The sequence below is a fragment of the Doryrhamphus excisus genome, linkage group LG4, assembly GCF_037039965.1.
Source record: "Doryrhamphus excisus strain RoL-2023G ecotype Guam linkage group LG4, RoL_Dexc_Guam_v1.1, whole genome shotgun sequence".
NCBI lineage: Eukaryota > Metazoa > Chordata > Actinopteri > Syngnathiformes > Syngnathidae > Doryrhamphus > Doryrhamphus excisus.
This window is the reverse complement of record NC_136360.1, coordinates 11694871-11708568: the sequence shown is the minus strand read 5'-3', so window position 1 is coordinate 11708568 and position 13698 is coordinate 11694871. Positions and strand designations below refer to the sequence as shown.

The following is a 13698-nucleotide window of genomic DNA, read 5'->3' as shown; positions in this document are numbered from 1 at the left end:
TCACTTGGTAACACTCAAAAGTAGATTGTATTAAAGCATACAACCATAGTTTGATGTATTGCTATTACATACAGTATTTGTGTTTAATCAGGAACAATTATTATTCTATTTGTGTTGTGGCATGTTGCTGACAGGGGCGAGTGTGGTCATCACATGACCACACGGTAAAACCGGAAGTGAGCCGCCTAGGCAACATGGCCGCCGTCTACCACACAGAGCAGCAGATCTTGCCAGCTATGTGACTACAGGCGCCCGTTAAGCAACACTTGTGTTGGATCTGTTCGGTGTGTTGGCTGTCGTGACGCGGGACCGACATGGCCCAATGTGTCCAGTCGGTACAGGAGTTCGTCCAGGACTCGTTCGTTCCCATGGTGGCCGTCCTGTGCAGCGACGAGGCGGAGAGAATGACTCGAAAGAACAACCTAAATTTTGCCGAACTGCTTCGGCCTTTCTGCCGGCTGACTTCCGAAGGTACGAGCTACTCTTTACCTGTGCTGTCGTAGTCAGACGGGTCGGCTGCGAGGCGCCTGTAGCCCCGGCTGGGTGACATTGCTGTTAGCTTGGTGCTAGCAGCCAGGCTAGCTTGACTAAGCAGCTAACTTTGACAGCAGGTGTCTGCTACCTGAAGACTTTGCCTTCTGTTTGGTTGTTAGCATGCTAGCACTGGAAGCACCCCTGAAGAATTTGTAATATTTACCCCCGTATACTTCTTAATGTTCTCCTCTTTCAGGTTACACATTTAACCTCTGACCTCCCGATATTAACGTAGCTATGTACTGATCATGTATTTTTTTACTTAAAACAGAAGAAGAAGCAGTGTTTTTTGACGTTATTTGGTTTTGTCATTACTATAAATTCGTCTGATTATTGTTTTGTCGTATAGCATGAGTCACTTGTATTCTTTGATGTTTCTTGAAATTAATATAGGGAAAGAGCTACAACCAATCCAATATTGCTCAGTATATGCTAAGCAATTAAGAAAATAACGTAAAAAATGGTCACACTTGGTTGTACAGGAAGAGTGTGTAGATATTGTGCATGAATACTTTGCTGAGCTATCTACAATCATTCCCCTTACCTAGTTTGAAGTATTTGAGTACAACCGTTTACACAGTAATCTGAGACAGATTAGTATCAATCAAACGTGACATTAGATTTTTTTTCCACAGGACCATTTCTGGTGGCGGATGATGTAGTCACATAATCATAACATTTGCATAATTGTCAATGACGCTTAAGAAAATTGATTGACATTGATATAAGGACGATCGGATTAGGTCAGCCTGCATCTAAAACAACGTTGCTAAGTTGGCAACACTGATCCTGCCTACTCTGTTGTCTTATTCTCAGGCTGACCATGTGTTATAATGTGCCCACAAAAAAGCCAGACCTCCCAATAACTTGGTGTTATTTTCTCTCCATTCGTATCCCTGCATGCTGCCGCTTGTGTACTGTGTGTGTTCTACATGCACGGATGAAGACCACTGCGATGCTCTGTCGCATTGTAGCGGTCTTGCACGTAAACACTGGAAATAACAGCGATTGAGAGGTCTGACATTTTTGGGCGAAATGGTTTTGTAATACAAATGTATTACTCTTTTGAAGGCATATTGTTTTGAAAAGCAAAATGCTTAGCTAGGCCTGACACGATAACAATTTTTGCTGGTCAATAATCGTACTATTAATTATCATTAAGATTATCATTATCATGTCATCATTGTGTCTCGTCACGTTTGAGCCACTAGATGATACTGAAGTGTAGTGTACCTGTGAGAGGCATACCATATTAGCCACAAATTGCAAAGCGCCACCACGTCACACACAATTCTTACTCCTGGTGTCAAAACAACTACACTCACACACACACACACACACACACAGCAACACAATAGATGGATAAAAACAGACAATACACTACCAATGTATAATGCAGAATATTAACCAACAACTACTACGTGAGCTCTAATCGTTTGCTTTCCAGCCTTTTGTTTTACAAAAACTACATCAAAGTACTCTGGGAAACTGGAATACTCGTCTCTGTTAATAATAATAATAAAACCTACACACACACAGTTATGGAGTGCATCGTTAAACAATGGTATGGGTTCATATTTGAGGTAAAATAATGGGTATGACAGACTGCACTTGCATGAGTTTAGATGGTAGCCATCCTTTTACGTCATAACGTGCTTGAATACAGCATTGTACATCACCGCTTCTTGTGCATTACAAGCTGGACCACAGTTTCCTACACTGATCAAAATCCTCATTAAGCGTTGACTGTCGGGAGGAAGAACTGTGGCATTTGGCTTACAAACTATCGCCTTTGTGCCTTCATTCTTATTTGCGTCTGCTTGCTAACTGCTAGCATCCATTCAGCCCCTCGACTGGCACAAAGAGGCGTAACAGCTGAGAAGATGCTCACTCTCTTCTGTGTTCATTTCATATAGAGCCAATGCACACAGACACATGCAGAGTGATGCGCATACACTTTTATATGTTATATGTCATATATTTATCAAGGCCTCATAATTACAGACCTGTTTTTAATCATCTGATAAATCAATATATATTACATATTATATTATCATAATATGATAATATAATATATATATACATATACATATAATATAATATATAATAACATATATATATACATATATAATATATACATATTATATTATCATAATATGATAATATAATATGTGAGGGGAATTTGGTATGTCCCTGGACTGAAAAATCTGGTACTGCCACACCCCTGGTACAGATACACATGTTAAACTCTGATACAGGCATAACAATAAAGTCAAGATGGATGCAATGTATATGAACGTGTTTTGGATATAGCACGTGTTCGACTCTCAACATGCTGCTTCCTGTATAGGTCACATCCGGGATCCCAACAACCAGTTGCAGATGGTCAAAAACCTGCGCATTTGTGTCAACAACATCGTGACGAGCACCAGCACGGCGTCCGCCACCCTCAGCCCGGCCCAGCGTCTCCGACTCAATGAAGTAGTGTTATCCTGCCATCCACAGGAGGGTACTGTGTCCACCACCATCACAGCGGGGGACTATGACCTCAGCTTCAATGGTAAGGACACACCTATACCTGTACATGTGTTGTGTTACTGGTGTTACTTTGTTGTTTTGTATTCCGTCTAAACAGCCTTTCATAGCTTGTAAAGGTTCATGCGAGAAGGGAAAGCTGCAGTTGAGGACCCTCTTAGCACTCACATATCATCAAAGTAGTTCGTTAATCATAGGATACCTCTAAATATCAGTGGATCAACTCATGGTGATGAATGAATGAAAGCAAGAATGGACATGAGTTGTGCTAACATGAACATGCTGCTTGACGGAGGTGTCATGCATGGAAAGGGGATGTTGCTAACACCAGCTGGCTCTCTGCTTCCACCTGTCAGATCACTCTCTTAAAGCTAGCGCCCCCTGGTACAGTGCCTGGAGAGACACTCTAGAAGAGGTCTGCACCTCCAAGCACTTCACAGGTACCGCCGTCGTCTGCTAGATGTGTGGCTAGATGTAGACCTGCTCCTGAGCTTCCTCTGGGTGGTGGATCCTTGTAAACCTGCTCTTTCCTTTCTCCTCCCATCACCTCACTGTAGAGCCTTGTGCACTTTTAGTTCCCATGTGGAATTCTGACTCTCACAAGTCCATCAGGTTGTTGCATCTTGGAATTGTGAGGTAGAAGATCTTTCCCAACTACACAATTTTCATGAACACGTAATGCAGCAGTTGTCCACAGTTATTTTGCGACACCATGAAGAAAACCTTTTCCTATTCATGCACTTACCACCTTACTCACTCTCCAACAACATCGTCGTCTTGACAAAACAGTTTTTCCCCGGCGTTCCCTTCCTCTCCCACAGCTCACTGTTTGAAGATCCGATTTCAAGATTGTCTTCTCAGGATTCTGTGAAATGTTATTCTACAAAGATCATATTCTGTTAAGATTGTCCAATATTTTCCACTTCCTGTATCTACTATTATGATCCTGTTCTGAGATCTTTCAAGATACCTTTCTCCATGTTTAAATTCTTCCCAGATCACCTTCTTCTCCAAAGTTCTCCCAGATCCTGTTCTTCTTTAGTACATCCACACACAAGCATGTCACACCAGGTGTGCACCACCTGAGGCATTGAAGAGGTTTTTGGTGACAGACTTGCTGCTTTATCCATGCAGCAACAAGGAGCTGATTTCACTCCCAGTGTCGGCCTGCTCAGAATTTAAGGCCAACTGAGTGATTTTTGATGTTTTTGTCTGCCTAGCGACCACGCCCTGGTTTGAGGCCTACAGGGAGAACTTCCTACAGTCGATGCCCGCCTCCGATCACGAGTTCCTCAATCACTACCTCGCCTGTATCCTTGTTCTGGCTCTGCCACACACTGCAACCTAGCCTGTGTTTGGCTTACTTTTTTGTTTCCTCAAGGTGCATACCCATCTTCATTTTCATCAGAACAATAAACAGGCACATTCCATCAGCATGGTTTCCTTGACGACCGCATCCTGTCAGGCCTGCTGGTTGTGTCATCAAGTGAGGCCGTCCCTGTTGAGCAGTTCCTCAAACTGTCCCAAGAGCAGCACCGCATCCAGCACAGTGGGGAGTACACCAAGCCAAAGTGGTTCATTCCCAACACGCTCAAATACTACGTGCTCCTACACGATGTCAGCGAGGGCGACGGGCAAAGGTATGAGAGAGATTTAAATTTTCCACAACATTTTGAGTTTCTCATAATATTACGCTTTATTACAACAACTTTCATATTTCAATTCTATTTTGCTTTTCCATATAATACAAGCTTATGCTGTTAAAATTTTGAAATTAATTTTTTGTGGTAGAATAGACTTTGTAAATTTTGACTTTGTTCTTGTAAAATTACAGCTGCTTTATAAAAATTTTCAAACTATTTCAACTTTCTCCTTCTCAATTTGTTTTATATAATTGAGTTTTTCTCATATTATTATTATTATTATAATATTATTATTATATAATGTTACTCTTTCAACATTAAAACTTTTTCCGCAACAAAATGTTTCAAAAATGTGCTATTTGTTGTTTTGCTTATCATAGTATTAAAAAAAACCTTTCTTTAATACTTCAACTAATATGCTACCCTAAACTAATATGCTTTTTCCCCCTATATTACGGTGTTATTTTCATAAAATTTTCTTAATATTTTGACTTTATTCTTGTAAAATTAATGCTGATTTGTTGTTTTTTAGATTTCATGTAAATTTCTATTTTTAGAATGTACTGCAGGCCAATTAAAAAAAACAGCCGTGCCCCGAAAATGGCCGCACTATGGGCACCCCTGATGTAGATAATTCTTCCAAGGGAGCGCTACGAATGTCTATGTATGTTCCAACTGGAACTGAAGGAGTGTTCAGGAATCCCAAACTCACCTCAGTGGATTCATTTGTGTTCCTACATGCTCTGCAGGGCAGACACTGTGTATGAGGATATGAAGCAAAGGTATGGACCTCAGGGCTGCTACCTGCTGAAAATTAACTCTCGCACACTCCCCGCCGAACAGAACGAACAGATTCCAGACCCGTGGAGTCAATACCTGCACAAAAATGACCTGCAGACGCAGGTGGGTCTGTCGTCCTTCAAGCATATGAGTGCACCGGTCTATTTTCACTCTGACTTTGTCTGCAGGATCAGCTTGATGATGCTTTTCCAGCTGCAAGCTCTACCACCGATGAAAATGACGTCAGTGCAACAGAGGATCATAATTCATCAGAAACGGGTAACTTTTAGAACCTCCATCATTATTGAGTCAAGGTTCAAATAAAGAAGTCATGTTTTTGACTTATGACTTCCTTCTCTCAGGTGGAGAAGCTAACCGGCTGGAAGACCACCCTCTACAGTTGGACTCTGCAAGCAGCTCAGGCAGCCTCCAGGCCCTTAGCACCACCCACACGGAAGCCAAAAAGCCTGCGAGGGAGACTGAGAGTGCATCAGTGGGACACGGGGCTTGTCTGACCTTGAATGACCACGACCACATTCGCCAGTTTATCCAGGAGTTCACCTCCAGGGGCCTGCTGCCTCACATAGAAAAGAACATCAGGCAGCTCAATGATCAGGTGCGAAAGACTGCCAGCACAGTTACTTTTTCTAATCCACATCCTCCTCGTCTTATACGGGTCTTGCCAGCATTCTTTCCCCAGCATCCTCCCTTGTCAATACTCTCCCTCACTGCCCCCCACAGTATCTCCTCCACTAGCATCCTCACAGTACTCAGACAGGTTATCTTCTCAATCCTCAGCTGGTCTCCAGAAAAGGTTTGAGCCGGTCTCTGTTCACGGCCACCAAAAAGTGGTTTGGAGGTGGGAAAGCTCCAGAGAAGAGCATCAGTGAGCCCAAGAGCACTTCTGGCCTTCTGTAAGCTCACCGCAACCTTACCCTCATCACGTTCTGCCTTTGTTCCGTCCAAAGTCTCTCTAAAGACCTTTGACTTCTGTGATGTCAGCTATCCTCCAGAGGCCCCTGAACTGCAGATCAGGAAGATGGCCGACTTGTGCTTCCTGGTTCAGCACTATGAGCTGGCCTACAGTTGTTACCACACAGCCAAGAAAGACTTCCTGTCTGACCAGGCCATGCTTTACGCCGCAGGGGCACTGGTGAGCACACATGCACAAAGGACTGCTTGTTTCATGGCCATATGAAAGATGCCTTAACTTCCTGTGATGTTGTTAGTCTTTGTGAATATTTAACAATATTAGTTATATTATGCTTCTCGCAAGTAGACAAAATGTTCATCACATGTCATCACAACCTTTATTTTCCTCTTTTTTACCTCCCCTTTAGGAAATGGCTGCAGTGTCAGCATTTCTTCAGGTTGGAGCCCCCCGACCATATCCTGCACATTACATGGACACGGCCATCCAGACTTACAGAGACGTATGCAGGTATCACTTACTGTAAAATATTAATCAGATCCTTTTTAGAAAGCACTGTACATTTAAAGCTTCCTCTGCTAGCTCACATGAACTTGATTAAGCAGGAGCACCCTGTTTCACCATTTATAGTCTTCTGGAGATTTCCATTTTCTATTGACCTCTTGCCCTCACAGGAACATGGTGCTGGCAGAGCGCTGTGCTCTCCTCAGTGCAGAGATACTGAAGAGCCAAGGCAAATACTCGGAAGCTGCAACACTCCTCATCAAAATGACCAGTGAGGTGAGGAAACCTGCTCGACTCTGTCGCTATCAGAATGTGTCTAACAGGTTGTGAATATTTTTCATCCAGGACTCAGACCTGCGCAGTGCACTGCTGTTGGAGCAGGCTGCCCACTGCTTCATTAACATGCGGACTCGCATGCTGCGCAAGTTTGCCTTCCACATGATCCTGGCGGGTCACCGCTTCAGCAAATCAGGCCAAGTAAGACTCTGCACCAACAGAGAAGAAGAGAAGGCGGGTTTGACTTCCTTTTTGTTGTTGTGCATTTAGAAGAGGCACGCGCTGCGCTGCTACTGTCAGGCCATGCAGGTCTATAAGGGCAGGTCCTGGTCTCTGGCAGAGGACCACATCAACTTCACCATTGGCCGGCAGTCCTTCACTCTTGGCCAACCAGAAAAGGCTGTGGCCGCCTTCAAGCAGATCCTGACTAACGACAGCAGGCAGACGGCCACGCAGCAGGGCGCCTTCCTCAGAGAGTACCTCTACGTTTACAAGGTGACTTGAAGCAACATAGTTGGGTACCAAAATAATTCATCTGTGCTGCACCAAGTGCAGTGGAGTGGTAACTAAAATCATCAGTGCTTGACCCATTTCCAGTCACGGTATTTGATTGGGTGGATGTTTTTTTTTTTTGTTGCAATTTTATATTTTGATCCACAATTTTATTGTGGAACACAAAATGAACCACTCAGGTTGGTTGGTTGTCTTTCAGAGTGTGATCAGCAGAAATGAAGTCATTCTGCCTCAGCTGCCACTGCCCTGCATCCAGAGCTCTGCCACCAGGGTCTACTTTGGTCATGAGCGCCGCCTCGCCGAAGGTAATGCACTCATGCACCACTTCCAGCTGGAGGGACTAGTACATGCTGGTACTCAGGTTTTGATTTGAGTCACATGATGTGTGCAGGTGAAAAGCAGGCCGCCACTCACGTGTCGCTGGACCAGGAGTACGACCCAGACTTGGCGGCAATGTGGTACAAGCTGGAGGAGCAGCTGGCGGCTGCCGCCAACCGAGGGGTGGTTCCTGTGAACTTCCAGCCCAGCCAGTGCTACCTGAACAGCCAGACGGATAACCTGCACAACCCGCTGGCTGTGGTGGAAGGTGCAAGCCGTCGGTTCGCTCACACAATTCCATGCGGAAGCTCGTAGCATTAAAGGCACATTTCCTCTTTTTTGCTGCAGAGCCAATCATTGTGGAGGTGATGTTCAGAAACCCTCTCAAGGTTCCCCTGTCGTTGTCCTGCCTCTCACTCATATGGAGGTTCGCCTGTGATGGCGAGAAAACAACTCAAGATTCTTCAGGAGTGCTGATCACAAATGAAGACACGTCGGCTCAGGAGGTGCAATGTCTGCACAGGTTTCCCCTTGCATGTTCATTCAAAGAAAAAGATTGACTCCTTGTGTTTGTCCATGCAGACGTCACACAGAGATGACCTTGTCACCACTGAGACCATCCCAGACTTTAATTTGGGTCCAGAGGAAACCAAAATGGTGAGTTGTCACTCCTACGTGATGCTCGCAGCGTAAGCATTGTGAACGTGACCTTTAACAGTCAATGTAACCTTTCACCTCAGGCTCGGCTAAGGCTGCTGCCGCACAGAACAGGCCAGCTGAACATTGTGGGTGTGGTGTACGACCTGGCTGCTGCGTCCTCTGGAGACATAGTTGCAGACGGTAACATTGAGCACTTTTCACAGGCTTATCCGCTATCAATTACCTGACACTCACCATGGCATCGCTTTTTAGGGCAGCAGAAGTCTGATGTCATGGTTGTTCGAGGAAGGCAAGACCTGAAGATACGAGGCTTGCGACTAAATCAGACCAAAGAAGACAAGATGTTTGTACGATACGGACCCGACCGACGCCTGGATCCGATCATCACCCCACCCATGGCCCTGATGGAGGTATCAGTCCTTTCCTCTTCGATTCAGTCTGTTATTGTGAAGTGACATGTGCGTACATGCATGTGTGTGTGTCAGGTCTTCTTCCTGCAGTTTCCCACCGCTCTGCTGTGTGGCGAGATCAGAAAGGCATATGTTGAGTTCTGCAACGTCAGCAGCGTGTCCCTGTGTGGCTTGCGCGTAGCATCCACACATCCCGATTTCTTCACCTTCGGCAGTCAGGCCACGACGCCCCTCACGCCCCTCAGTCCAACCTCAGCCGAAAACTGCTCAGCCTACAAAACCTTAGCCACACCCCCTGGATCCACGCTGGGCTCTGTGGCATCCGAGACACTGGTCTCAGCAGAAGATTTCAGTCTGCTCTCTAATGTGGTGGACATCCCCATAAATGGCGGCACACTGCACCCGGGTGAGTCCACGCAGCTTCCTCTCTGGCTTCGAGGCCCAGACCAGGAAGGTGTTCATGAGATCAACTTTCTGTTCTACTATGAGAGCGCAGAGAAAGGGACCAAGATCAGGTAGAACCTCACTGGATGTTAAACTAGCAGGAATCTGAAAGGATGGAAGTGGGCTAACGTGTAATTCCTCTTGCAGTCACCGCGTTCTGCGGCACACGGTGTTCATCTGCGCAAGTCGTTCTCTCAGTGTGCAAGCATCGGCCTGCTGCAGCAGTGTACCGCCTCAGCACAGCCCAGATGAGAACGGTGGGACGCTAGTTTTCATTGACGTGGAGAATATTAACACGGTGAGAGTCCCGCCAACATCTGTGCATGCCATGACAGTGCTCCTTCACTGACGGCCATCATTACCTCTCAGAGTGAAGCTGGCGTCCGCGAGTTCCACATCATTCAGGTGTCAAGTAGCAGTCAACGCTGGCGCCTGCACAAGTGCATCAACCCGGCCAAGGAGAAAGGTATGTGTGCTGTGATGTTTCTAAACTTTATTTTCTAAGCTTCAGAGGGGCGACAGTTATGGCGACATAACTGACAACAGCAACCAAACTGCTGTCTGGTTATACAGTATTTAATGTGCACACAGTAACTTCCTGTTCAGGGCAAAGTAAGCTTCAAAATGAAAGCATTCTACCACAGAAACTAACAAAATGCACTAATGCACTAGAAACAGAAGACTCACATTAAAAATACACACAAATGGAGGAAGTGCTGTCATTGGTTTAATAAATGTATTATTTTGCAAGAAATGGCTAATTTTGGTTATGTCTATGTCAGTCTGTCCTACGGGTGTCGATACGAGTGTGTGCGTGCGTGCGTGTGTGTGTGTTTGTATGCGAGGATGCTCAGGTTATAAATGTTCTGTTTTTTGTTGTTTTTTCCTGGTGTCGTGATGAACACTCAAATCTTCTGTCTCTGTACAATGGCAAAAAAGACCTTTTTTGACAGCTAGTGACTCACATTGGCGTACACGTAAAACACAGATCTGTTTATTCATGGTCATATCAAAGTGAAATAATTAATTATGCTGATTATCAAATAATGGCAAATATGTACCTGGTCAACCCATAAGTTGCATCAGTATGCGCAAGACATGGTGTACCTCATGATGACCACTTGGTGGCCGCTTTCATGGCCGATATTAAATGGGACCTATTATGCTATTTCCACTTTTCTGACCTACAAATGTTGTATTCTTGTGTAAAATGATGCCAAAGTTTCAGATAATGAGGTTTGCATATTTGGAAGACATGTTGATGGCTCTGAACACTGTTTCAGAGAGTTTTTTTCTCACACACTCCCTGTGATGTCACAGTTAGCAGTGAACATCCTTACATGAGCGTGCCCAAGTACAAGCTGTACAAGCTGTACAAGTACAAGTGGGACCAATCTCAGCGGAGTGGCTGTGGGTGGAATAAAAACAGACTGTTTTGGAAATCAAAGGACATGGGTGCAGATTCTGGAAGCTCTAGAAAGCTTTCAGTGCGAGTTATCGTGTGTAGCTGCTCTATGGGAGTCCACAACTCAATACAAAGGGTATTAGGCTTAATAGGCATAGGCATAATAGGTACTTAATAGGTACCTTTAAACTGAAATGAGAAAAACCCAGGTTATGAGTTTAGCCTAAGTTACCATGGTGATATCATTGCTTGAAAAGAGAGCTACCTTGCTTGAACAGGGCCACTCAACACACCTCGCTCACCCACTAAACTCACTTAGCAGTATATGCCCTAAACCTCAGCTGATGATGTTGTTGTTTGTCCTCTAGACTGCAAACTCAGCAGCAGAGAACGAGCCAAGCTGTGTTTCAGGGCCACGCCATGCAAACATCCACAAGGTTTGTCGCCACATCCTCAAACCTCACCCATCTGCTTTCAGTGGGCTGACAATTTATAACCATGTCTGTCTGTGTCCGTGTGTGCGTGTGTGTTTGCAGCTACCTCAGACGCCGTCAAACTCTTCACCTTTGCAGACCTAAACCTGGGCAACGAGCGGGTATGCTGGGCCAGCCGTCATGTCGCGCAACCGACTGGTCACATTGTCCGTGTTCTTCGAATTGTCTTGTCTCTTTCCTTGCAGATCGTTAGTTCTGCCACGCCCTGCGGTGACTTCTTCTTTCGATGCCGCTGGACGTCTGAGTCTCGGCAAGCTGATACGTCGTCAGCCAGGACGTCGTCCGATACAAAGAACTCGAGTCTGGTCGCCGTTGAGGACAAAAAGTGTGATGTGGCGCACATGGTGAAGAAATGCAACGAACTGGACCTCAGCATCATCGTCATCTGGAAGGTAAATTAACAGTCAAATCAATGACTCTGGTTTGACCTGTGAAGAAAAAATGTGTGTGTGTGTGTGTGTGTGTGTGTGTGTGTGTACAGGCGTATGTGGTGGAGGACAACAAGCAGCTGATCCTGGAGGGTCAGCTCCATGTGGCGTTGCAGGCTGTCGGCAAGGAGGCCACTTCTTTGACACCCAAAGAGGTACAGCAAACCCCCTCGCTTGTCCTCCTGGTGGGGACACACTCTGATAGCAATGTTGGGGTGGTGGTCTGACCGTAATCACCTTGGTTGTTGTCACAATGGCAGGAAGCTCAAGAGATGGTTCTGTTCAAGTTTAAGTCGGATCTGCCACCTCCAGCCGTGCTGCCATCTGCAGAACTGTCCCGACTGGTGAAGACCAACATGCACTACCCTGAAACATACACGCACGCATTCACACACAACAGGTGACACACACACACATATACAGTGTTCATGATAACACTAATGAATGTAGTAATGGTTGTTTTCTTTCTCTAGTATTTGTGTGGTTCCAGTTTCTTTGGTTCTGTCCAACTGCTGCTGGACTCAGGTGGATGTGGTCGTTGACTTGAGGCATAAAAGCATCAGGTGTGTGTGTGTTGACTTAAGGTTGAACACAAACCAGTCTGGTTGAGAAAATAATTAGCATGGCTAATAATGGAAATATTCTTGGGTGAAACAGTGGCCATCATAAAACCATCAGGAACAATAACCAGAGTGTAACCTTTGCTCATAAATTGCAAGATATGACCAAAATGAACACTGCAGTGCATGCAACAGTTAATTCCATTTATTATATTTTATTAACTGTGCTATTTTGGTGGAATTTGCAATTGTTATATCTCAGTGGCCTTCCCTTCCTCCATGCAAATAAGTGATTTTTTGTTGTTGTTTTTTATGGTGACTTTTACAGTTCTGAGGCCTGGGAAGTCCACAGCGCATTCACATGGGTGGGTCAAAGCCGCTACAAAGTGCAGCTGAAGCCTCGCCAGGTGATGTGCCTCACATTGCGAGCATGCTTTGTCCAGCCGGGCGTCTACAACCTCAACACACCGCGTGTCTTCGCCAAGCCCGCCGAACAGGGCACCGCGTGTGAGACCAGTCAGCAGAACGCCGGCCCTGCCCTCATCATCGTCAACAACAACAACGCCTGAGCGTATGGGACGATGGCAAGAACCGCAAGAGATTTTTATTAAAAGCAGTCTGTGAGAAAGTTGCCACAGAAGAAGTTGTCACAGCTGTGACTTGGAAAATACACCGAAGGGATTTCAATTTGCAATGGGCTGCAGTGCTCAGGAGCGCCACCGGAGGTCAGCATACTTGTGGATCAGGATGCTGTGTTTGCATGGGGGGACCTATACAAGGTTGGGGAGGAACCATTTAGAATCAAGGACCTCCTACTGAGGAATAATTTCCTGTATGGCACAGGGGTTGGCCCCACCACTTTTTAGGAGGGTAGTTGCAGGTTGTGCTTCTAGCTTCCATCAAAGATGAAGTGTTCATGACCACTAAATCATTCTGAAGCTAGTGGCATGTCTGAACTGTCAAAACCAAAAGACTACCACACAGCACTCCCAAACAAAACGCCCTCCCCCACCCAGCCCTGAACCGTCCTGTGGGAATGCGTGCTTGTATTAGCGAGATGTTGACTCCAATTTTAAAACTAACCTGCGTGATTGTCACCTCCTGTTAAAAAAGGTGTACTATATTTATAACAAATATCATGTAAATAGTAAATAAACATGTTACTAATTCTTCTTGCTGTAAAGTGACAGATGATTGTTTTCAACATTCATACCTACCTGTGCATCACAATGAAACTATGACTTATAATTGGTGAACATGACA

At 45.2% G+C, this 13698-nt stretch overlaps 1 protein-coding gene across 2 annotated transcripts; it reads left to right on the top strand.

The window, feature by feature from the left end:
• Positions 1-146: 146 nt before the first annotated feature.
• On the top strand, positions 147-13607 carry trappc8 (trafficking protein particle complex subunit 8). Of its 2 annotated transcripts, XM_058073687.2 has the most exons (30): positions 147-471; positions 2885-3094; positions 3426-3509; positions 4290-4379; positions 4535-4709; positions 5462-5615; positions 5681-5771; positions 5855-6108; positions 6291-6406; positions 6495-6645; positions 6833-6933; positions 7098-7203; positions 7273-7404; positions 7474-7698; positions 7916-8021; positions 8108-8302; positions 8383-8540; positions 8617-8691; positions 8775-8874; positions 8947-9104; positions 9180-9619; positions 9696-9846; positions 9918-10014; positions 11322-11390; positions 11490-11548; positions 11633-11839; positions 11929-12030; positions 12136-12275; positions 12349-12438; positions 12764-13607. In XM_058073687.2, exons 1-30 carry the CDS (start codon positions 315-317, stop codon positions 13002-13004), a joined length of 4434 nt encoding a protein of 1477 aa, XP_057929670.2. In that variant the 5' UTR covers positions 147-314; the 3' UTR covers positions 13005-13607. The 2 variants fall into 2 exon arrangements, with proteins under 2 accessions (XP_057929670.2, XP_057929671.2); XM_058073688.2 differs by lacking the exon at positions 3426-3509.
• Positions 13608-13698: the final 91 nt, after the last annotated feature.